Source organism: Bufo bufo, chromosome 6 (assembly GCF_905171765.1).
Source record: "Bufo bufo chromosome 6, aBufBuf1.1, whole genome shotgun sequence".
NCBI classification, from domain to species: domain Eukaryota; kingdom Metazoa; phylum Chordata; class Amphibia; order Anura; family Bufonidae; genus Bufo; species Bufo bufo.
Window position 1 is genome coordinate 359,712,743 of NC_053394.1, and position 26,548 is coordinate 359,739,290.

A 26,548-nucleotide genomic window follows, 5' to 3' on the forward strand; every position below is an offset into this window, starting at 1 on the left:
AATAATTTACATGGGACACTCTTTTATTAACAGTCCTCGGCAGTGTGTGGTACCTGTTGGGAAAAAAAATCCACATTCTTCTCCCCTAGCTCCGTTCAGCGGTCTTCCGGCCCCCAGTCTGTGTGCAGTACCCCATAACAGAGGGCAGGGGTTCAGACTGACTCACAGGGGGACAGGTGAATCCACCAATGGGCCCCTAATCTCCCTGCACAGATAGATAGGCAGTGTACAGCATCTCAACAAACCTATATTCATATAAAAAACTGGGTTTATTATAGATGCATGAGATGGCTGTGATGACTTCTAGGTATCATCTTTCATCATGGACTCTCTACCATCATGTCTCTCTACCGATCTGATATTGATGACCAATGTTGAGGATAGCTCATTAATATAAAAAAAAGCGGACAACCACTTTAAGTCAGTCTAGAATGGAGTTTGGGGAGAGAGGAAGCTGTAACTTATGCTCCCTCTTCTTTAAAAGGGTGATCCGGTTAGATTAAGCGATCCCCTATCCACAGGATAGGGGATAGCTATTAGATTGGGGGGGGGAGGGGTCCTACAGTTGGGTCCCCACCAATCATGAGAATGGGGGCCCCGTACCACCTGCAGCCCACCTGAAATGAATGGAGCAGTCAGTCACACATGTGCATGGCTGCACGATTCATTTCTATGGGAGTTATGTAGATAGCAGAGTACAGCACTCAGCTATTTCCAGAATTCCCATAGAAATGAATGGAGCAGCCGCATTCATGCCTGACCGGCCGCTCTGTTCATTTCAGGCGGCTGCAGGAGGTAAGGGGACCACTAATAGTTATCCTCTATTCTGTAGATTGGGGATAACTTCATATAACCGGAATTCCCCTTTAACCTACGGAGACTCACAGATCTCTGCATGATCTGCAGAAAGAAAAAAACTAAGGAGAGAACTAAATAACAGCAAAGAAAACGGCTCCAGTCCCAGAAAAACCGATTTAAAATGAAATTCTCATGACGCAGAATCCTGCCGTGTAAAGGTGACATGATTGTGATGCATCTGCAAAAAAAGGGGGTTAGTCAGTACCTCCCAGTGCGCAGGTGCACGCTGCCATGGCAAAGACCTAGAGGAAAAAAAGAGACAATGCGGCAGCACTCTGCAAATCAGACAAAGTACAACAATGCTTACAAAAATTATGGTGCTAATACTACGCTTATTTATAAAAGCGAGATGCTTGGACAATGCATTTTGTACAAAACCATCTAAGCCCGTCTGCCGAACGTCAAGGCGATCTCTGTTACACGGGTCCTAACACTAAATACTACCTGTTATGCGCCATAATGACCGCCATAAAATTCAGGGAGTGTTGGACCCACATGCTCCCTGAATTTTATGGCGGTCATTATGGCGCATAACAGGTAGTATTTAGTGTTAGGACCCGTCTAACAGAGATCGCCTTGACGTTCGGCAGACGGGCTTAGATGGTTTTGTACAAAATGCATTGTCCAAGCATCTCACTTTTATAAATAAGCGTAGTATTAGCACCATAATTTTTGTAAGCATGGTTGTACTTTGTCTGATTTGCAGAGTGCTGCTGCATTGTCTCCTTTTTTCCTCTATGATTGTGATGCAGTGATTGGCCCAGCAAGAATTTCCTGTTTGTCGATTCTGGACAAATTTTGGAAAAGGAGCGGAGAGGGATTGGTGAGGGTATTGCTTCTTTTATTTTTTAACCCACTCGAAGACCTTTCACAACCATTTTACCCCTCTGAACAACCCCTTTAATTTCAGAAACTGTGGCAAGTTCATGCTATGAAATAGAGGGCCTCATGCACACGACCGTATTTTGTTTCCGTGTCTGATCCGTTTTTTTTGCGGATAGGATGCGGACCCATTCATTTCAATGGGTCCGCAAAAAACGCGGACAGAACACCGTGTGCTGTCCGCATCAGTATGTCCGTTCCGTTGCTCTGCAAAAAAAAATAGTTCATGTCCTATTTTTTTCTAGTTTGCGGACAAGGATAGGCATTATTACAATGGATCCGCAAAAAAAAAAACGGATGCCATACGGACCGTCATCCGTTTTTTTTGCGGATCCGCAATTTGTGGACCGCAAAACACATACGGTCGTGTGCATGTATCTTTTCCCTGCATGTCCCCAGTAGCCATAGACAATGTTATAACAGTACAGCTGAAATAAAAAAACAAAACAAAAAAAAACTTGAGCATGTGTGACATTTTTTTTATCGTCTGGCCTCCAGTTTTCACATTTTGTCCTCAGTGTAACTTGATGGAAATTTTTAATTTTTTTTAAAATCAAAGTTAAAAAATGAAGCATTTTTCAGAAACTTTATTCAGTCAGTGGCGTATAGGGGCCCCAATGGCAGCTCACAGAGCACCCATGGCTCACTGATCGGCCACATGCATAAGCCCTAAACTGTAAAATCATATACATTTTTTTTTCTCCGTCTCATAAGTTGAGTAATGTTGCGAGAAATAAGACTTGTAGAATAAAAATATGCCAAGACCAGGGTCAGACTGGTCCACCAGAGGATTCTCTCATGGGCCCAGTCTCTGAAGCCATAGTGGGCCCCTGATGTCCAGGAGGAAAATCCCTTGGAGCCAATCACTTTCAACTACCCCTCTCTTCTGCCATTCTGTTGCAGATTGACTTGCCTTATTTTATTTTTCTACTTTTTTTCATCATTTTTATTGTTTTTGTACATTTTCTATTTTTCTAGATAGATTTAATTTTATTGTAGCGGATATACAGTATGCTTCCTGTTTAGATGCATAAAAGTGGAATAGGTGTTGGAGTGTAATAACGCACAATGTGTATCCTCTCCCAGTCGATAGGAACAAAATTGCCAAATATGAATCGGTCCAGATTTTATCATGAACTCTAATGCGCTTAAATATTGAGCGATAGGTCCCTACAATATACATTATTTGTTACCACTGAGGAAGGAATGTCTGTTCCGAAACGCGTCTGGTAGAACGGCTTGCTGAACATTGATGGTGTAGATCAATATCTGAAGATGTCTGATGATACAACACTATCCGAGTTGGCACTGGCGTCCCGCTACTCTTACAACGCATGCGCGGCATACAGCAGAGCGGACGGCTGACTGTGAGGTGAAGGGAGGACCACAACACAGCAGGATTTGTGAATAATGACCTCCCCAATCACCACAAGGATAAGTACAAATCTATTAAATCCACCAGGAACAGTAGACTAATGAATTGGTGATTTTTCAAACCAGCCTGCATTGGAGTGCATCTCCCGTAGTACTACAAGTTCCAGGTTAAGCGCAGGAGCGCTAGTATATAGAATATCACTATATGGACATTGCTGGATGCTACTTTTCACTTGAAATAAGGCATAATTAACTGTGCAGTGTGTACACCAATACAACCAATTATAAGCATAACCAAGCCGTATTTTCAGTATGTATAAACTTTTATGGGAGCGCTCCGCATTTTAAAATTTAAAGGGACCGTGATCATATTTTTTCATTCCTATTTGTATTTCAGTATTATTAAGACTATTTAGTGTATCACATCAGTAAAGTGAAATAGGTTAGGTTGTGATGGCTCACCTAATTGTTGTATATGGAGTGGGTGCTCCAACCAGTATAAACACACCCAGTCTATAAAGTAGAAAGTGGATAAAAAAATGCAAAATGGTTGTGCACGCCTCATATGGAGTATACAGGGAGTGCAGAATTATTAGGCAAGTTGTATTTTTGAGGATTAATTTTATTATTGAACAACAACCATGTTCTCAATGAACCCAAAAAACTCATTAATATCAAAGCTGAATATTTTTGGAAGTAGTTTTTAGTTTTAGCTATTTTAGGGGGATATCTGTGTGTGCAGGTGACTATTACTGTGCATAATTATTAGGCAACTTAACAAAAAACAAATATATACCCATTTCAATTATTTATTTTTACCAGTGAAACCAATATAACATCTCAACATTCACAAATATACATTTTTGACATTCAAAAACAAAACAAAAACAAATCAGTGACCAATATAGCCACCTTTCTTTGCAAGGACACTCAAAAGCCTGCCATCCATGGATTCGGTCAGTGTTTTGATCTGTTCACCATCAACATTGCGTGCAGCAGCAACCACAGCCTCCCAGACACTGTTCAGAGAGGTGTACTGTTTTCCCTCCTTGTAAATCTCCCATTTGATGATGGACCACAGGTTCTCAATGGGTTCAGATCAGGTAAACAAGGAGGCCATGTCATTAGATTTTCTTCTTTTATACCCTTTCTTGCCAGCCACGCTGTGGAGTACTTGGACGCGTGTGATGGAGCATTGTCCTGCATGAAAATCATGTTTTTCTTGAAGGATGCAGACTTCTTCCTGTACCACTGCTTGAAGAAGGTGTCTTCCAGAAACTGGCAGTAGGACTGGGAGTTGAGCTTGACTCCATCCTCAACCTGAAAAGGCCCCACAAGCTCATCTTTGATGATACCAGCCCAAACCAGTACTCCACCTCCACCTTGCTGGCGTCTGAGTCGGACTGGAGCTCTCTGCCCTTTACCAATCCAGCCACGGTCCCATCCATCTGGCCAATCAAGACTCACTCTCATTTCATCAGTCCATAAAACCTTAGAAAAATCAGTCTTGAGATATTTCTTGGCCCAGTCTTGACGTTTCAGCTTGTGTGTCTTGTTCAGTGGTGGTCGTCTTTCAGCCTTTCTTACCTTGGCCATGTCTCTGAGTGTTGCACACCTTGTGCTTTTGGGCACTCCAGTGATGTTGCAGCTCTGAAATATGGCCAAACTGGTGGCAAGTGGCATCTTGGCAGCTGCACGCTTGACTTTTCTCAGTTCATGGGCAGTTATTTTGCGCCTTGGTTTTTCCACACGCTTCTTGCGACCCTGTTGACTATTTTGAATGAAACGCTTGATTGTTCGATGATCACGCTTCAGAAGCTTTGCAATTTTAAGAGTGCTGCATCCCTCTGCAAGATATCTCACTATTTTTGACTTTTCTGAGCCTGTCAAGTCCTTCTTTTGACCCATTTTGCTAAAGGAAAGGAAGTTGCCTAATAATTATGCACACCTAATATAGGGTGTTGATGTCATTAGACCACACCCCTTCTCATTACAGAGATGCACATCACCTAATATGCTTAATTGGTAGTAGGCTTTCGAGCCTATACAGCTTGGAGTAAGACAACATGCATAAAGAGGATGATGTGGTCAAAATACTCATTTGCCTAATAATTCTGCACTCCCTGTATATACAGAAGCTTCCTTTACTATAGTAATAACAGATGTTTTATTTGTACATATAAATATATAGGGATGTATAAAAAACTATATAGTGTAATAAAAATAAAAATTAATTGTGTAAAATCACTAATATCCAAGATGTTGAACAGTAGGGGTCTTAGTACATGGTGACCGTGGTGTGATGGAGACCTTGATGTGGTTCGGTCCCTGTAGTGAATATCTCAAATAAAAATAGCAATAATGCGACTAGATCGAAAATAATAATAATAATCTGTGCCAAAAAGCTATAACTAATATATCACAGTTTCAGTGCAAACATTAGTCCACCTATAGTGCAGGTAATCTATCAGGTGCAGGAGTGTAGAAAAAACATCCACGATGGGACCTCCTAGATTTAAAGTGCAGGATAAAAAAGGATATAAGAATTAGGGTAAAAAAACATTCAGTTGATGCACAATAAAATCGCAATATACAGTAAAACCGCAATGTAGTAAAGCTGCAATATAGTAAAACCGCAATGCGTTAAAGTGCAAGAGTTATAGTTCATACAGCAAAACAGCAATAGTAAAACTGCACTGTAGTGTGCAAGAGTTGTATTTTATCCAGCAAATAGTTTGTCTTTAGTAAGGTCACAATGTCTATTGAAGTTTGGAAAGGAGTGTAAGTACTCCAAAATGTGTTACCATGTGTCGGGTTTCTCCAGATGAAATATCATCTAGATATACAGTACAGACCAAAAGTTTGGACACACCTTCTCATTCAAAGAGTTTTCTTTATTTTCATGACTATGAAAATTGTAGATTCACACTGAAGGCATCAAAACTATGAATTAACACATGTGGAATTATATACATAACTAACAAGTGTGAAACAACTGAAAATATGTCATATTCTAGGTTCTTCAAAGTAGCCACCTTTTGCTTTGATTGCTGCTTTGCACACTCTTGGCATTCTCTTGATGAGCTTCAAGAAGTAGTCCCCTGGAATGGTTTTCACTTCACAGGTGTGCCCTGTCAGGTTTAATAAGTGGGATTTCTTGCCTTATAAATGGGGTTGGGACCATCAGTGGCGTTGAGGAGAAGTCAGGTGGATACACAGCTGATAGTCCTACTGAATAGACTGTTAGAATTTGTATTATGGCAAGAAAAAAGCAGCTAAGTAAAGAAAAACGAGTGGCCATCATTACTTTAAGAAATGAAGGTCAGTCAGTCAGACGAAAAAATTGGGAAAACTTTGAAAGTAAGGGCTATTTGACCATGAAGGAGAGTGATGGGGTGCTGCGCCAGATGACCTGGCCTCCACAGTCACCGGACCTGAACCCAATCGAGATGGTTTGGGGTGAGTTGGACCGCAGAGTGAAGGCAAAAGGGCCAACAAGTGCCAAGTATCTCTGGGAACTCCTTCAAGACTGTTGGAAGACCATTTCAGGGGACTACCTCTGGAAGCTCATCAAGAGAATGCCAAGAGTGTGCAAAGCAGTAATCAAAGCAAAAGGTGGCTACTTTGAAGAACCTAGAATATGACATATTTTCAGTTGTTTCATACTTGTTTGTTATGTATATAATTCCACATGTGTTAATTCATAGTTTTGATGCCTTCATAGTCATGAAAATAAAGAAAACTCTTTGAATGAGAAGGTGTGTCCAAACTTTTGGTCTGTACTGTACATAACAAGCCGGTCTATGGATTGAAATCGTAAGACTGCATGACGGAACCCGCGTTCTCATATATATATCTATATGATATTTCATCTGGAGAAATCCGACACATCTATATATTGTTACATGTTATTCCATCTGGAGAAACGACACATGGTAACACATTTGGGAGTACTTACACTCCTTTCCAAACTTCAATAGACATTGTGACCTTACTAAAGACAAACTATTTGCTGGATAAAATACAACTCTTGCACTTTAACGCATTGCAGTTTTACTATATTGCGGTTTTACTGTATATTGCGATTTTATCGTGCATCAACTGAATGTTTTTTTACCCTAAGGCCTCTTTCACACGGGCGTTGCGGGAAAAGGTGCGGGTCCGTTGCGGGAACATGCGCGATTTTTCCATTGTAATGCGTTTTGCACTCGCGTGAGAAAAATCTGCATGTTTGGTACCCAAACCCGAACTTCTTCACAGAAGTTCGGGCTTGGGATTGGTGTTCTGTAGATTGTATTATTTTCCCTTATAACATGGTTATAAAGGGAAAATAATAGCATTCTGAATACAGAATGCATAGTAAAATAGCGCTGGAGGGGTTAAAAAATAATAATAATTAAACTCACCTTAATCCACTTACTCGCGCAGCCCGGCTTCTGTCTCCTTCTTTGCTGTTTGCAGGAAAAGGACCTGTGGTGACGTCACTCCGGTGACATGATCCATCACCATGGTAAAAGATCACGTGACGGACCATGTGATGACCGGAGTGACATCACCACCGGTCTTTTTCCTGCACACAGCAAAAAAGAAGACAGAAGAGAAGCCGGGCTGCGCGAGAAAGTGGATTAAGGTGAGTTTAATTATTTTTTATTTATTTTTTTAACCCCTCCAGCGCTATTTTACTATGCATTCTGTATTCAGAATGCTATTATTTTCCCTTATAACCATGTTATAAGGGAAAATAATAATGATCGGGTCTCCATCCCGATCGTCACTTTTTCACGCAACCCCATTCATTTCTATGGGGCCTGCGTTACGTGAAAAACGCACAAAGAGGAGCATGCTGCGATTTTCACGCAATGCACAAGTGATGCGTGAAAATCACCGCTCGTGTGCACAGCCCCATAGAAATGAATGGGTCCGGATTCAGTGCGGGTGCAATGCGTTCAACTCACGCATCGCATCCGCGCGGAATACTCGCCCATGTGAAAGGGGCCTAATTCATATATCCTTTTTTATCCTGCACTTTAAATCTAGGAGGTCCCATCGTGGATGTTTTTTCTACACTCCTGCACCTGATAGATTACCTGCACTATAGGTGGACTAATGTTTGCACTGAAACTGTGATATATTAGTTATAGCTTTCTGGCACAGATTATTATTATTTTCGATCTAGTCGCATTATTGCTATTTTTATTTGAGATATTCACTACAGGGACCGAACCACATCAAGGTCTCCATCACACCACAGTCACCATATACCAAGACCCCTACTGTTCAACATCTTGGATATTAGTGATTTTACACAATTAATTTTTATTACACTATATAGTTTTGTATACATCCCTATATATTTATATGTACAAATAAAACATCTGTTATTACTATACTAAAGGAAGCTTCTGTATATATACTCCATATGAGGTGTGCACAACCATTTTGCATTTTAAATCAGTAAAGTATATGCAAATTAACTGTGCGCTAGCCATTTTTCTTCTTAGCTTTGTATGTTTTAATCACTAATTGGTAGTTAGTGGGCCGTGCTCCAGTTTAGTATTTTAGTTTATCACTTTCCACTAGGGTCTATTTCTTCGATTCAAAACCTATTAGACTTTATTGATGTTATAGAGGTCGGGCCCCCGAGAATAATTTCCTCTGGTGGGCCCCAAGGAACCGCAGTCAGACACTGGTCAAGACCATTTAGATATTAAAGGTAAATGCTACGTTAAAGGGGTTTTGCCAGGAGTAGAAAATAGATGACCTTTCAAGTTGCACGTACAGGCAGTAATCCACATGCTTTTACCACGGCTTGTCGCAACGTGTACAGGCGACCTAAGGCACACAGACACACACAGAGAAACCTCCTTAGGTAAAATCCTTCCATTTAATGGCGATAAATAAAAACAGCGAAAAGCTACAAAGATAAATAATTTTCCTTTAGAAAAATAACTAATCGGTGCAAATTGACCTATATATGTAAAAGCAAGATATTATCCAGGATATACAGTACTTTATGCAAGGTTGTGTTCGAGGACTGGCTGTACAACCCCAGCGCTCCTCCTAACTTGTGCCCCATAAAAAAAAACACACACTCACCTGTTTGCAGTCCCATGGCGCTGCCCCGTTCCTGGTCAAGGCTGCTGAGTGTTTTTATTTTTCAATGGGGCACAGGTTAGATTTAAATTCTGGATATATACAGTCCAAGTGTCAAAGACCACATCAAGGTGTATGTGGGCGTCAGGTCTATTCATCTGAATGGGATTACTTTGGCAGCAAACCACATTCAAAGGAAGGAGGCCTGTCACACAACACGAATGTGAATATACCCCAACACGGTCTATATACTAATACCTAGGATATACCCATGTGCTAGTTGTAGTGTATGAGGGAGGTCCAGATAATACAGTCCATAACATGACAGACAGGTGGCCATGCAGCAGTTTTACATCATGGCCTGGAAGGAACCCACAGTAGGTTGCAGCTTCTTCCTAAGGAGCCTTACAGTCTCTGCTGCATGCATGAGCACTTAGGGTGAATTCACACTTGGCAGATTGCGCATGGATTTCTGCAGTCCTCAGTCCAATGAATGGGACCGTCTGCACAGTTTTCCTTCTGCTCACTACCGCATTAGTTTTTGTGGTCCGCAAAACACGGATACCAGCTATGTGCTGTGCATTCCGCATTTTGCAATCTTTTAGAAATGCCTATTCTTGTCCGCAATATGGACAAGAATAGGACATGTTCTGTTTTTTTTTGTGGGGGCGCATAATGGATATACAGATATGGACACCGCATGGTGTTCTATCCACATCTTTTGCGGACCCGTAAAAATGAAAGGGTTTGCATCCATTCTGCAAAAAACTGCGGCTCAGATGCGGACCAAAACTACGGTCATGTGCATGAGGCCCAAGTTTGATTTTTTACCTGCAACTTCACATCCACCTTTGAACTCCTGTCCGATCCTATTGTGTACTCCAGAAATAGGCAATGGTTGTCTTTTAGGTGCGGGTCCTGCACCTATAATCGGGAAAGGAGGCCTGGGCCACACTGTGACTCTTTGCAGCACTACTCAATGATTTTAAAGGACGTTTCCAGGACCTAGGTATTGATGGCCTATCCTATGGATATGTCATCAATGTCAGATCGGTGTGGGTCCGACACCAGGCACCACCACTGATCAGCCGCTGGGGGTTGGAAACTATACTGTGGATGGAGCCGGAAGCAGAAGGTCTGGTTTACAGTGTACCGTAAGGGGTACTACAGCTCAGCTCCCATTGAACTGCGTGGCAGCTGAGCCGCAGTACGTCGGCATGGCCACTACACGGTGGACATAACTTTGCGCTTCTGGCTCCATCCACTCCATAGCTTCCAGCACCGGCAGCTGATCAGTGGTGGTACCAGGTGTCAGCCCCCCACCAATCTGACATTGATGACCTATCCTTAGGACAGGACATCAATATCTTATTTGTGGAAAACCACTTTAACTATCGAGCCACTGCTGGCATCCAAACATTCCTTAGGTTTGGATTTTTGGGAGTGCCCTAACGTGACTACACTGACAATCATTAGATGTGATGTCGAGGCAATTCATGTCGCACAATGTTGCCCAAGCCTTATTGTTAGGGCAGAGAATTGGCACCCACTGTAATAAATACCTGAAATAGTACTGAAGACCACACATAAATATAAAACTATGTTATATACTATAGTATACCTAATAATAATGTCATAATGTACATACATAACACAATGGTTTTCTTTCCTCCTTTTAGTAAAAGACTAGAATCAAGACCTGCTTTGTACAAACTTTTCCTCTCAACGGAGTTACCTGAATGAGGTGCATCTGGTTGTCCATGGATAAAATAAAAAATAACAGCACATGAGGTACATGGCGGAGTGAGTGTGTGGTGGGGGAGAGAGATAAGACTGCGGCTGTCATGACTGCCATTTTTAAGGCTTACTTATCCCCTAGATTGGCCTTTTTAGATTATCTTTTGTCTTTTTCATGCTCCTGAACATACTGCAGAACATCTCGTAGCTGAAGAAGGTGAGTCCGGTTGAGACAGCAGCTTTCAACAAACTTGGAGACAGTCCCTTATAAAAGCCTCTAAGACCTTCTTCTTTCTGGATACGGCAAGCACAGTCCACAAGCCCTTGGTAGGTCCTGACCTGTAGGAACAGGCGCAAAACAGAAAAAGGTACAATGAGATCAGTATATCTAAAACGCCGCTCTGGATGTGAATTGAGACGAGAACATGCTGCCGCACAGATCAGTGTAAATAATGCAAAGTGATTAAATAGTTAATTTGGAGGGGGGGGGGGTGATATTGTGTTATGCATAGTGCAGGGTCTTGAAACATACCTGTAGCTAGTGGAGACTAGCTGCTATGATGTCTCCCGTACACTGCACACACAGAGAACGGGAGATCCTGCTCCTTGTGTTTCTGTAGCACACCATCAGAAATAGCAGCAGCATGGAGGACATTATACAGCGGTGCTTAGCAGTGTAGCTGTGAATCCAGCACTGGGGCGTGATAGAAAATGTACTAGAGCCAGCAGCAGAGGTGTCTGTGTGCATGTCTCTCTTTGTAATTGCTCCATTCTCCCCTTCCCCTCTCCACAGACTAATATCAGCAGCAGCTGTAACCTGATCTCTCAGTGAGAGGATAATCCACCAACCTCTCTGCCTTTCTCAAGTTGTCTTTTTCCCAGTGAACTTAGAGTAAGTGACGAAGCCCTTTCCTGGCAAAACGCGCGTTGAGGTATAGTCCTGTCCAGACATCCGGTGCTTCCACAAGTTATGGGTAATTAGTGCATTCCTATTTTTATCTATAGTATTTTCATGTGGTTGTTATATTGTTGATATGCTACCTCTGCCGTGTCCTCTCCCAGTTTACACTTTATACTTATGACTTAGCCTTCTTTTTATCATTTGCAGGCTGGCCCCTCTTTAATTTTTTGGGCTGTCAGACACAGCACGGGTGGCAGCTTATATGATATCAACTTAGAACATGCATTTTTGCTATATGTTACTCTGGTTAATTTTATATGATCTACCATTGTGTGGTATAACACTTTGGATGTTCTGGTTTGTTCCCCTGTCAGTACGGTACATGTGAGGGTGGGGAACCGTTGCTCCGATACACGGGCAGTCCTTTCCTTCCATGACCAGGTGCCTTATGTTACTGTATAATTATCTCATGTATTAATAAAGCTACATATATTTTATATGTGTGTCTTCCTCCTTTTTTGTGGGGTTATTGGTTTGGTCTCTTTTTGGTTGCAACTTAGAGGAAGTGATACATGGAGGAGGAGAAAAAGTATGATAATGAAGAAAAGGGCCTTTTTCTGTAATAAAGTATATTACAAACTTTATGGAACAAAACTGAAAAGATAGTTACCCTTTAAGGCTGAAATCACACATGCAGTTTTTGAGCCAGAAGTGGATTTTAGATGATTTGGGATCATAATACGGGCAGCACGGAGGCTCAGTGATTAGCACTGGTGCCTTGCATCGCTGGGGCCCTAGGTTCGAATCCGACCAAGGACAAAATCTGCATGGAGTTTGTATGTTCTCCCCGTGTTTGCGTGGGTTTCCTCTGGTTTCCTCCCACACTACAAAGACATACTGATAGGGAACTTAGATTGTGAGACCCATTGGGGACAGTTGGATGCTAATGTCTGTAAAGCGTTGCAGAATATAGTAGCGCTATATAAGTGCATAAAAAATAAAAAATAAATAATAAAGGAAAGACTTGTACTTCTTCCTGTTGGATCCACTTCTGGCTTTGGCTAAAAAAAAAACCTGCATGTGTGTCCGAAGCCTGACACAGATTCTCTCCTTTTTAGTATTTTTGAACCCTTGTCATGCTCCATCCTCTCTAACCTTGCACCAAGCATAAGGGCATGTTCACAAGACGGATTTTGAAATGCGTTTGCGTTTTTTTTTAACCATTGGGTATACAAAACTGCACTTTCAGCTTGTGGTTTTTGGCATCAATCCACAGACACTTACTGAGCGTTTTTTTTTGTCACTTTCCATTTATTTAAATGGAAAATTCAGCATGGATTCTGCCCCAAGATATGGCACGCTGCTTCTTTTTTTCCACAAAAAAAAAAGAAGCAAGTCCTGCTTCCCATTGAAATGAATAGGAGGCTGTTTTGAGGCGGAAAAGTGCCAAAATCAGCACCAAAAAAACTCAGTTTGAACTGGCCCTATAACAGTTCAGACCAACTACAGGATGCCCAAAAATGATCAAGTTCAGGGATGCTCAACCTGCGGCCCTCCAGCTGTTGTAAAACTACAACTCCCACCATGCCCTGCTGTAGGCTGTCCAGGCATGCTGAGAGTTGTAGTTTTGCAACACCTGAAGGGCCGCAGGTTGGGCTAGTTCATAGCTGCATTATGTCCTTGGGATTTTTATAAAATTACAGTCAGTTCCACAAGAAGCCCTATGTACCCGGGAGCCTGGCCTTGTATAATACTGACCACCACAACCTGCGGACATTAGTCATTACTTACCTCCCCAAAGGCCGCTCTCGCCTGCTCAAAACCTCCGACCTGAAGTCTTTTCTTGAAGAGATCAAGTGGATACGTAACGGTTTTACTGATCACTCCGGCTCCGCTGCCGCACAGGAGGCTCTTTAGCTTGTCTTCAAGGGAAAACAAAAAAACAAACAAACCATGAAATAATTTTTATAATGAGATTAATTTTATTCTTAGCTTAAAATGCAAGTTGGAAAACCCCTTTAAGGCCTTACTCTGATGTCTGTAAATGGGGCCACATTTTAGCGTCCGTAGTACAGCCTCATAGTGATATGATGGGGTCAGGATTTGCATAAATGTGGCTTCATTACAGCTCTATGATTAAAGTTTTGTTTTTGACACTGGAGAGGTCATCAGTATCTGATCGGTGGGGGTCCGATACCCGGGACCCCCGCCGATCAGCTGCAGCCTTCTAGTAGCTTAGTCAAGGCCGGTGACATCACATTCATCGGTCACATGGCCTAGGGGCAGCAAAGCCCCAAGCATTGCGCTATACTATGCATGGAAAGCTGAGAGATGGCATGGCGCTCACAGGAGCATAGGTCATCAGTTAAAGAGAGTCGGAGAACCCCTTTAAACTAAACGTTCCCTTTAATTATGGCTTGTAGCTCATCCCTTCTTCTACAAACTCCTGATGCCCTCTGCCTAAGAATTTTTTTTATCCAGTTCATGGCCGATGCTAGGAGGATTTATACATATACAGATCTTCTCAAGATTAATAAGGAGGTTCACTTTAAGGAAGGTCTTCAGGTGGAGCTTCACTTTAAATCTGCAGATTCCCAATAGTTAATCATCTATCCGACCAGTGATCTGGATATTACACTTAATTAAAATCACGTTTCACTTTTATTTACCTCTTTTATCCCGGTTGCTAAGTAGCAGCCAATTCCAGATTCTCTGTAATAAATTGTAGGAGGAGAACTGAAGACCGGCATACGGGAAAACAGCCAGCAAGGTGGGAAAGAGGCCACGGTAGAAGGTGAATACTCCTTCTGTCCTGTACATAGTGACGACGGCATAGCGCAAGGTCCTATACACCTGTGGAACAGACAGAACTCCGCTTCAACCATATTCTCGCCTGTAATTATAAGATGGCTATAACACACAAGGTTGTCAGGGACACGGGCTGCTAGAGCATGATGACATCACAGGGATGATGATGTCATAATAGGTGGTACGAGTGACAGTATGACCTGTTGTGCAGTGATGTCACAAAGGGTTCTGGGGTCCTATAAATTGAGCAACAGCACCCACAGAAGGCAGACAGCCACGTGGTGTGCCCTCCATAAGACTCCACAGGGTGATGTCATCGGAGCCGACATTATCTGGAGGTCGTCAGTAACGTGCCCTATATGGCAAGAATGTATGTGATGATATCACAAGGGGTGATGATGTCATTATGGGCAATGCCTATGATGCCATAAAACTGCCAGAAAGCTGCAGTGGCTCCCATGGACTGCAGCAGCCATTCTATAGTCAAAATTAACACAACAGAGCGTTTCGGTGGAGCCCGATTTGGATGTTGGTAAGCCATCAGACTGCTCTGGCAGCCACGTGTCGAGGAACTGGACTGCAGCGGGTAATTATAGGAATGAGCCGGCTAAGCCAGAACCTCTTCAGAACAGTGTACAATGTACTAGAGACTCGTGCAATACTTAGCACAATAACAAAAGCCTAACCTGCTTGTTGACAGTTTCCGGAATGCATTTTGTTTTTCAAAAATAAAAATACTCCCAGAAAAATAGAAAAGGGTAAAGTGATTCTACTAATGAGATTCATACCTTGGGCTCTCCTTGGGCTGCAAAACGTGTCCTCAGGGTGTCCAAAGGCTGGACGGTCAGGGTCGCTGAGCAGGCGGCCAGCCCGCCACAAAAAAAGTGCACTACTGGAGCACGGGCATCAAGAGAGGTGGAAGTGTGAATTGTTTTAGTTAACACCTCAAAGGTTGCAAACTGCGGGGAGAAAAGACAAGAGATATCCGATATTATCCTACATGACCAGGAGGGCATTGCCCGATGCGATTTATGGGGGGGGGGCGTGACCACAACACTCGCCTGTACGGCCCCGTAACACACAGACAAGAGCTGAGCCGGGACATGTCCCTTCCAGAATCCAGGTAAGCCTTCCTCCTTCAGGATCACCCTGACAGCATGGAGAATGCCCCTGTACTTGCCCCGGCCTCTCAGATCTTCAATTTGAAGCTGAAATAAAGGAGGAGGAAACAAGCACATTCAGGGGGTCAACAAAGTCGCTCATTTATTAGTGAATCCGAAGTTACAGTTCAGTTCGCCATTTTTAATTTTTTTTGTGGCTGTCAGAGATGAGCGAATTTCATGTTATGAAATTCGTTGACGCTTCGTTTGGCGGTAAAAGCAGAATTGCGTTATGGATTCAGTTACCACGGACCATAAACCATAACGCAATTCTATGACGGAATGCATAACGGAATGCCTTCAGAGGCATTCCGTCATAATAGAAGTCTATGGGCTGCAAAATGGATCAGTCCCCGTTTCCGTTATGCAGGAGAGGACTCCCCTGCATAACGGCCACAGGACGGATCAGTTTTGCAGCCCATGGACTTCTATTATGACGGAATTATGCATTCCGTCATAGAATTGCGTCATGGTCCGTGGTAACGGAATCCATAACGCAATTCTGCTTTTACCGCCAAACGAAGCGTCAACGAATTTCATAACATGAACTTTGCTCATCTCTAGCGGTCATGCTTATAATACATGTACTGGACAAATGGAGCCCTAAAAAGAACATTTGTTTTAAATATCAACCCCATATTAAAGGGGATGCGCAGCTTTAGAGAAACATGGCAGCTTTTCTTTCAAACACAGCGCCACTCCTGTCCGCAGGTTCTGTCTGGTATGACAGCTAAGCCTCATTTACGTTACTGCAGTCGAGATGCAAAACCAGTTAGAAACCATAGACAGGTGTGACAGTGTTTTTATAAGAGGGCAGTAAGGTTTTGGTTTTTTTATAATCCCGGAAACCCCTTTAAAAGCTAAGAACCAGGGCAATTTTTTTCCTCCACTCAAACATCTTCATCTACAGAGCTGTATAAGGGCTTGTTTTCTGTGTGGGCGAGCTGTAGTGTTTATTGGTGCCCTATGACTTTTTGCGAGGTGACCAAAATTCATCGATTCGACCACTACTTTTAGATTTTAATCGTTCTGACTTTTCTGGACACTGCAATACCAATTATGTTCCTTTTATATGTAAATGTGGGAAGGAGGGAGGGTTTGAATTTTTAAAGGGGGTTCGTTATGCTAAAGGTACTTTCACACTAGCGTTATTCTTTTCCGGTTTTGAAATCCGGTAAAGGGTCTCATTACTGGCCACAGAAAATATTCTTATTTTTCATCTCAACCTTCTGGAACTATTAAACTTTTTTAAAGTAATACTTATTTTGGGGTTTGTATATTTTGGAGCTTAATTTTTATTACAGGGGTAGATAAGTTTTCTGATATTGATGACCTATCCCCAGAATAGGCCTTCAATGTTAGATCGGTGAGGGTCCGACTTCCAGCACCCCCACCGATCAGCTATTTGAAGAGGCCGCAGCACTCACTACACTCACAAAATAAGTATGTACGTTTATAGTACATGCTGTTCTAAATTTATGAACTAGAAAGAGCGCCACCCTTGACCACAGGCTATAGGTGCTACTGCAGCTTATCCTCATGCACTACATTGGACAAGCGTGGTCCTGCTCCTGGATAGAAAGCAGACCACTTTGTCTAATCCTGGACAACCCCTTTAATTTTGGAAGGTGAAATCTATTGTCGTATTGCCACATCTGGAGATAATGATGTGCAATTGAAAAGAGGAACATACCTGGAAGCGAATTTTAATGACATCCAGGGGGCTTATGGCCGCCCTTGTGAACAGTCCAGAAAGAGAACCTGCGGCCGCCACTTCAGTCGTAGAAAGAAGACCCTCTGAGCCAGGGTCATATCCCACCATTCTTCAAGGAGACCTGGAGGTGAAGCATATGCAAAAAGTGAGATGTCGCAAGAAAAGTAAAACGTTTTTTTGCAAAAGGCTCAAAAAATAAAAGGCGCCATACTCACGGATCCCCTATCAGTCCTATTCCAACGCTTTACTGTGATTGGCCGAGTGACCATTTCCTTTTTATTAAGAGGAGGTAGAGACTGGTGGGAGACCTGAGATCTTGTGGTCCACTCCATTCAGTGTCTATGGGGCCAACAGAACCAGCCAAGCATTGTACTGCCACCATCAGCCCCATCACCTCTAAAGGGAGCGGCGGGGTCCGTGCTTGAGCACTGCTTCATCAAACTCCAGCTGATGTATGCCCAAATCCAAGCTGAACTGTGATTGGCGCATAAATGATCTTAGAAGTCCTTTCAGCAGAGAGGGCCTGGAGACCGCCCACAAACTCGCAGACAGATTTATCACAGGACGGCTTCCTGCAGCATGCTAGATCGCTGCAGGAAGCCTATTACAAACAGAGATTAAATTTTTTTGTTCGAAGTTCATGTAAAGCAATAAAAAAAAAGAAACAAAAAAAAAAAGGGCGGTCCGAAAGGCGTTGAAAAGGGAATGTCCCATCTCGATAGGATATGCCATAAATGTCAGATTAGGTCTGGGTCTCACCTCTGGGATCCGCTCCCATTTCCAGAAGAGGGCACAGAAAGTGAAGGGAGTGCACACCGCGCATGCGCAGCCTCCTGTACATTCAGTGCTAGGGGACATCCGAAAATACCTGAGCCAGCGCGCGCATCTATTTTAAGAAGTCACAAAGCAGTGAATGAAGAGTAGTGGTGAGTTCACATCAGGGTTAAGAATTCCGTTATTACGGAAAATAACGGAATTGTAAGATGGAATTCAAAACGGAAACCTTTAGAGGCTTTCCATTTTGAGAGGTCTATGGGCAAGCAGAACGGATCCGTCTGCTTTCTGTTATCCAGAACAGAAAATAAAGTCTTGTTGACGGGACTTTCTTTTCCGTCCTGCATAACGGAAACCAGACGGTTTGGAATTCCGTCTCACAATTCCGTTATTTTCCGTTATAACAGAAAGCAATAAAGGAATTCGTAACGATGATGTGAACCCGCCCTTAGCTGCAGGTTCCAGTCTGGAGATAGGCGAGGATCCCTAGGGTGGGACCTGCACCTATCTGACATTGATGGCTAACCTCCGGCTCTCCAACTGTGGTGAAACTACGACTCCCAGCATGCTCCATTCATTTCTATGGAGTTCTGCAAGTGTACATCTTGGGAGTTGTAGTTTTACCACAGCTGGAGAGCCGGAGGTTAGCCATCACTTGCCTAGAGTATCAGCAGGGGAGTATAGGGGGTGCAGAGGTGGTAGCAGCAGTCACTATCGGGCATTTTTTTTTTTTTTTTTTTTTTTTTTTTTTTTACACCCGCAGTTTTGGTGCTTATTTTTTGGTTTTGATAAAAATGTTAGCTCCGGATATTAGGAGGAGGTATATAGGAAATATAGAATGTGGAACGCATGAGCATTTTTTTTTTTTTTGGTCTCTTGAAGCTTTTGCTATTTTTAAATTTTTCACTATAGGAAAAAAAACCTGCTGAAAATAAACCACCATAAGAACAGCATGCAGTATGGAAAAGAAATAGTGAGCGGTCTTTATGGGTTTCCCCCCCCCCCCGTGAATTTTTGTATAGGGGCTGATGCGAAGAAAAGCACCAACATGACGGAGCGCGTGTCCGGAACTCACTACTTGCCTGTTCAGAAAGCCTGTATACACAGAACGAGACAGTGGCAGGGCGCTGTAACAATGGCTGGTAAATGGTCGCAGTACTAGCGAGTATTCTTAGAAATGCAGCTTCCGGAGCAGCACCACAAGAAAACCGCAACGTGTGCACGCTGGTAAAAGAGGATGGTACTGCAACTAGAACCGTACACAGCACATACATGCACCACAGGAAACCTTACTCATATACTGACAGTGAATGGTCTCTCATTAAAAAGGTTCTGCAGCAGCTGCAGCGTGCATTACATCTAGGACCATGCTCAGTGCTAGTAATGTACAGTAATGGTGACATTCTGGCATATACCCTGGCTGCAGCCAGCAGCACACCACCGCCCTATACGCAGCCTCCTACACACTCACCTTCTCCTCCTGCACACTTCCTCTACAGCCTCTGCCTGCAGGACACGCCCTCCAGTCTAACCAATGGGAGGTGACTGCTGGGCCAGGCCTCCTTCATCCACCAATGAGCGCTCGGTAGATGCTTTGTCCTGCGAGCAGCTTTGAGGACATCATGGTCATGTGATCAGTCACGTGTGTGAGAGGGGCGGGCTCTAGGCTGTGCTGTCACCAGGAGCTAGGTGGCTGTGCAGAATGTGCAGGGCGGTGTGTGAGTGCACATCACCGTTATGGATATAACGGAACCATTCATTTCAATGGATCTGCAAAAAAAACAACTGAAGGTACTCCGTATGCCTTCCGTTTCCGTATTTCTGTTCAAAGATAGAACATGTCCAATTAGGGTCCATTCACACGTCCGTAGAATGGGTCCGGATCCGTTCTGCAAAGTTGCGGAACGGACCCGGACCCATTCATTCTCTATGGGGCCGGAAGACAGTGTGCTATCCGCATTTCCGGTCCGCGGCTCCCGAAAAAAATAGAACATGCCCTATTCTTGTCCGCAATAGCGGATAAAAATAGGCAGTTCTATGGGGGTGCCGGCCAGGTGTATTGCAGATCCGCAATACACTACGGACATGTGAATGGACCCTTATTGTCCGCATTACGGACAAGGGTAGTACTGTTGTATCAGGAATGCACACGGACGTCATCTGTATTTTTGCGGATCCGTTTTTTTTTTGTGGACCGCAAAATACTGAAAAAGCCATACGGTCGTGTCCAAGAGGCCTGATCCGTTATGCGGACAATAATAGGACACGTTCTATCTTTCAACGGAACGTAAACGGAAGGCATACGGAGTACCTTCCGTTTTGTTTTTTTTGCGGATCCATTGAAATGAATGGTGCTGAATGGTTCCGTATACGGAACGCAAAAAACGGAATGTAAACCGAAAAAGAAAAACGTTTGTGTGCAAGAGGCCTTAATATGCCCTCCGAGATATACGGTCCATATGTTCCGGAGCGGCAGTGATCGTGCGCACGGGAGCATGATTTTATCAGTGCGGGACAATAGCCCCGCGGGCGGCCCGACGTCCACAGCATTATTGTAATCTATGATGCTGTGCGCTCCCGTGCGCACGATCAATGCCGCTCCGGGACCCATGGCCCGCTCACGGACCGTATATCTCGGAGGGCGTATGGTCGTGTGCAAGAGGCCTTAGAGGCATTCCGTTTTGATCCGTCATAATAGAAGTCTATGGGAATCATAACGGATCTGTCTGTCAACAGGACTTTTTTTTTCCGTTCTGCATAACTGAAACCAGGCGGATGGATCCATTATACTTGCCCATAGACTTTTATAATGCCTGGTTTCCGTTATGAAGGACTGGACTCCTGCATAAATGGAAACCAGGACGGATCCGTTATGCTGCCCATAGACTTGTATTATGAAGGATCAAAACGGAATGCCTCAGGGCATGAACGGAAAACAATAACGGAATCCATAACCGTGATGTGAACTCACACCAGCATTTTTACTGGGTCAATGCTTCCGTCATGATAATACAGCCGCCTGCATCCGTTACGAACGGATCCGGTTGTATGGCTTTCCGTTCTTCTGATGCTTTAGAGAGAGAGAAAAAAAACGGCTCCTGTTGCATCAGTTATGCGTAGGATTGCCATGGGATCAGTTTTTTTTTTACAAGATCCATTAAAAAAAACGGATACTGTTGCATCAGTTGTCATCCATTTGAGCCATTTCCGTCTGAGGTCCGTTTTTTTTAGGCTACTTTCACATTAACGTTTTTGCGGATTCGTCATGGATCTGCAAAAACGCTTCTGTTACAATAATACAACCGCATGAATCTGTCATGAACGGATCCGGTTGTATGATGTCTTCTATAGCCATGACGGATCCGTCTTGAACACCATTGAAAGTCAATGGAGGACGGATCTGTTTTCTATTGTGTCAGAGAAAACGGATCCGTCCCCATTTACTTACATTGTGTGCCAGGACGGATCCGTCTTGCTCCGCACCACATCGCGGACAGAAAAACGCTGCTTGCAGCAATGGGAGCGCAACCAAACGGAACGGAATGCGTTCTGGTGCACTCTGTTTTGTTTTGTCCCCATTGACAACGAATGGGGACAAAACGGAAGCGTTTTCTTCCGCCATTGAGATCCTATGACGGATCTCTATAGCGGAATTAAAAAGGCTAATGTGAAAGTAGTGATGACGGATCTCAATAGCAGAATTAAAATTGCTAATGTTACAATTAGTCATGACGGATCCGTCTTGCTCTGCTTCCCAGGACACACACAAAAACGCTGGTGCAGCGCTTTTATGTGCGTCATGAGAACGCAATACATTCTGGTGAAACTCTGTTCCCATCAGTTCAGTTTTGTCCCCATTGACCAGGAATGAATAAGGCGTTTTCCCGCGCTATTGGGATCCTATGACGGATCTCAATAGCGGAAAGGAAAGCGCAGATGTGAAAGTAGAAGTCTATGGGCAAGCATAACGGATACGTCTGGTTTCCGCTATCCAGGACCGAAAGCAAAGTCCTGTCGACTTTGTTTTTCGTCCTGACTCTAAAGGCTTCTGTTTTGCATTCCGTCCAGGAATTCCGTTATAAACTTAACCTATAACGGAATACCCTGACGCAAGTGCGAACCCGACCTCATGCACACGACCGTTGTTGTGTTCCGTGTCCGTTGTTCCGTGATTTTCTGCGGACCCATTGACTTTCAATGGGTCCGTTGAAAACTCGGATAATGCACCGTTTGTCATCCGCGTCCGTGATCCGTGTTTCCAGTCCGTCAAAAAATATGACCTGTCCTATTTTTTTCACGGACAACGGTTCGCGGACCCATTCAAGTCAATGGGTCCGTGAAAAAACACGGAGGCACACAAGATTGTCATCCGCGTCCGAGTCCGTTTTTTTTCCTATCATTTGCAAGGCAAACTTGACTTAGATATTTTTTTCACTTTTCATGTCTGGTGATCCTCCAAAAATCAAGGAAGACACACGGAAACAAAAACGGAAACGGATCACGGAACAACGGAACAGCTTTTTGTTGACCGCAAAAAAATACTGTCGTGTGCATGAGGCCTAACTCAGGTGAAATTCAGCTTTTTTCAGAGTATATTCAGACGGCTCAAATCCGCCCTGTAAATGAGCAGTTTTCCGCTGCGTATTCCTCCGCCGTGAACAGTTTCCCATTGATTTCATTTTTTTTTTATTTTGTAGGCAGCGGTTTTTAGTGTATATTTTATTGAAATCATCATTTTTTTCTGGTTCCCCAATAAAGGTATCGCTGCGGGAATACTTCTCTCCATTTTGATGCAAATTTAATTTAACATCCCTATTAGGCCTCTTTAACACGACCGTATGGCTTTTTCAGTCTTTTGCGGTCCGTTTTTCACGGATCCATTTTTTGGCTCCTGTTGTGCTTCCGTTCCGTTTTTCCGTATGGCATATACAGTATACAGTAATTACATAGAAAAAAATTGGGCTGGGCATAACGGTTTCAATAGATGGTTCGGCAAAAACGGAACGGATACGGAAGACATACGGATGCATTTACGTATGTGTTCCTTTTTTTGCGGACCCATTGACTTGAAGGGAGCCACGGAACGTGATTTGCGGGCAATAATAGGACATGTTCTATCTATGAATGGAACGGAAACGGAAATACGGAAACGGAATGCATACGGAGTACATTCAGTTTTTTTGCGGAAACATTGAAATAAATGGTTCCGTATACGGACCGTATAAGGAACGCAAAAAAAACAGCCCATAAACGGGAAAAAAAACGGTTGTGTGAAAGAGGCCTTAGGCTTATTGCACACGAACGTGTGCGCTCCATGGCCGTATTGTGGACCGCATTTGCGGATCCGCAATACACAGGCACCGTTCCATGTGCATTCCGCATCACGGTTGCCGACCCATTCACTTCAATGGGTCCGGAGATGCGGAATGGTGCGAAACGGAACCCTACGGAAGCACTTACGCAGCACGGCCACGAGGCGCACATGTTCGTGTGCAAGAGGCCTAAGGCTTATTGCACACGAACGTGTGCGCTCCGTGGCCATATTGTGGACCGCATTTGTGGATCCACAATACACGGGCGCCGTTCCGTGGGCATTCCGCATCACGGCTGCGGATCCATTCATTTGAGTGCTTCCGTGGGGTTTCGTCCTATTTTTTTGCGAAACGCGGACCACTTAAAGTGAATGGGTCAGCGATCCGCTGTGGCTGCCCCACGGTTGGTGTTCGTGCATTGCGGCCCGCAATTTGTGGGCCGCAGCACGGCCACAGGGCGCACACGTTCGTGTGCAAGAGACCTTAGGATTATTGCACACGAACGTGTGCGCTCCGTGGCCATATTGCGGACCCGCAATACACGGGTGCCGTTCCGTGGGCATTCTGCATCACGCATGTGGACCCATTCCGTGGGGTTTCGTCCCGTACTTCCGTTCCGCAAAAAAATAGAACATGTCCTATGTTTTTGCGGAACGGGCGGATCGCGGACCTATTAAAGTGAATGGCTCCGCAATCCGCTGCGGCTGCCCCATGGTTGGTGTTTGTGCATTGCGGCCGCAGCAAGGCCACGAGGCGCATACGTTTGTGTGCAAGAGGCCTTAGGGTCACTGCACACGGGTGCAGGTGAATGTGCAGAAGATCCACATGAATTTATGCGCGTTTCTGCTTCAGATCCGCACCAAAATCTCCAATTTAAAGGTTTTTGGTGCGGTTTTGCCACAGATCTCAACTTTCCAATGAAAAGGGTGAAATCCGCAGCTAAAACCGCAAACACAACTGACACGCTGCAGATTTAGAAATCCGCGGGTCAGATCAATTTGCGCACAGAAAAAATCTGCGATGCGTGAATTCTGACCCATTCATTTCTATGGGTCCGTTTTTCATGCATCATTTCATCTTCTGCATTTTTCATGTCCTGGCTCCTTAGAAGTGAATGGGGCTTCAGTGAAAAACGGATCGCATCCGGATGTACTGCGTTTTTCACTGATGGGTGCTGGAGATGTAGATTGTTATTGTTAAGGTTTTTTCACGTGCGTGAAAAACACATCAAAAACTGATTGCACCCGCGCGGAAAAATTTAAACGCTGAACGCAATCGCGGACAAAACAGTTTTTCCTGAACAGACCCTGAGAGAATCTGTAAACGCTCGTGTGAAAGAGGCCTAAGGCTACTTTCACACTAGCGTTAAAGTTTTCCGGTATTGAGTTCCGTCCTAGGGGCTCAATACCGGAAAAAAACGCTTCAGTTTTGTCCCAATGCATTCTGAACGGAAAGCAATCCGTTCAGGATGCATCAGGATGTCTTCAGTTCAATCCCTTTTACGGTATTTGGCCGGAGAAAATACAGCAGCATGCTTCGGTATTTTCTCCGGCCAAAATTCTGGAACACTTGCCGGATCCGGCATTCATTTCCATTTAAATATATTGATGCCGGATTCGGGACCAAGGGTTTCGGAAAAATGCATCTGGATTCCCAGTCTGCGCATGCGCAGACCTTTAAGGCCTCTTTCACACGAGCGTGTCCGGATAAGGTCCGGATACGTTGCGGCAAACCCTCCAGCCCTATTGTACACTGCTCAAAAAAATAAAGGGAACACAAAAATAACACATCCTAGATCTGAATTAATTAAATATTCTTCTGAAATACTTTGTTCTTTACATAGTTGAATGTGCTGAAAACAAAATCACACAAAAATAAAAAAATGGAAATCAAATTTTTTAACCCATGGAGGTCTGGATTTGGAGCCACACTCAATATTAAAGTGGAAAAACACACTACAGGCTGATCCAACTTTGATGTAATGTCCTTAAAACAAGTCAAAATGAGGCTCAGTAGTGTGTGTGGCCTCCACGTGCCTGTATGACCTCCCTACAACGCCTGTGCATGCTCCTGATGAGGTGGCGGACGGTCTCCTGAGGGATCTCCTCCCAGACCTGGACTAAAGCATCTGCCAACTCCTGGACAGTCTGTTGGTGGATAGAGCGAGACATGATGTCCCAGATGTGCTCAATTGGATTCAGGTCTGGGGAACGGGCGGGCCAGTCCATAGCATCAATGCCTTCGTCTTGCAGGAACTGCTGACACACTCCAGCCACATGAGGTCTAGCATTGTCTTGCATTAGGAGGAACCCAGGGCCAACCGCACCAGCATATGGTCTCACAAGGGGTCTGAGGATCTCATCTCGGTACCTAATGGCAGTCAGGCTACCTCTGGCGAGCACATGGAGGGCTGTGTGGCCCTCCAAAGAAATGCCACCCCACACCATTACTGACCCAATGCCAAACCGGTTATGCTGGAGGATGTTGCAGGCAGCAGAACGTTCTCCACGGCGTCTCCAGACTCTGTCACATGTGCTCAGTGTGAACCTGCTTTCATCTGTGAGGAGCACAGGGCGCCAGTGGCGAATTTGCCAATCTTGGTGTTCTCTGGCAAATGCCAAACGTCCTGCACGGTGTTGGGCTGTAAGCACAACCCCCACTTGTGGACATCGGGCCCTCATATCACCCTCATGGAGTCTGTTTCTGACCGTTTGAGCAGACACATGCACATTTGTGGCCTGCTGGAGGTCATTTTGCAGGTCTCTGGCAGTGCTCCTCCTGTTCCTCCTTGCACAAAGGCGGAGGTAGCGGTCCTGCTGCTGGGTTGTTGCCCTCCTACGGCCTCCTCCACGTCTCCTGATGTACTGGCCTGTCTCCTGGTAGCGCCTCCATGCTCTGGACACTACGCTGACAGACACAGCAAACCTTCTTGCCA

At 44.2% G+C, this 26,548-nt stretch overlaps 1 protein-coding gene across 1 annotated transcript; it reads right to left on the minus strand.

The window, feature by feature from the left end:
- Positions 1-10,498: 10,498 nt before the first annotated feature.
- Positions 10,499-17,959, minus strand: SLC25A19 (solute carrier family 25 member 19). The gene is made up of 8 exons (XM_040435680.1): positions 17,743-17,959; positions 17,507-17,648; positions 15,715-15,861; positions 15,442-15,612; positions 14,515-14,698; positions 13,637-13,767; positions 11,076-11,283; positions 10,499-11,028 (listed from the first exon to the last, which is right to left on the minus strand). Exons 2-7 carry the CDS (start codon positions 17,633-17,635, stop codon positions 11,083-11,085), a joined length of 963 nt encoding a protein of 320 aa, XP_040291614.1. The 5' UTR covers positions 17,636-17,648; positions 17,743-17,959; the 3' UTR covers positions 10,499-11,028; positions 11,076-11,082.
- Positions 17,960-26,548: the final 8,589 nt, after the last annotated feature.

What these genes read in the sequence shown, in the direction of transcription:
- SLC25A19 (XM_040435680.1), bottom strand. Translation starts at nt 17,635, where the DNA reads ATGGTGGGATATGACCCTGGCTCAGAGGGTCTTCTTTCTACGACTGAA. An exon ending in TGTGTTACGGGGCCGTACAG is followed by an intron (nt 15,613 to 15,714) that starts GCGAGTGTTGTG and finishes TTCTCCCCGCAG; the next exon opens with TTTGCAACCTTTGAGGTGTT. An exon ending in TAGCAACCGGGATAAAAGAG is followed by an intron (nt 13,768 to 14,514) that starts GTAAATAAAAGT and finishes TTTCCCTTGAAG; the next exon opens with ACAAGCTAAAGAGCCTCCTG.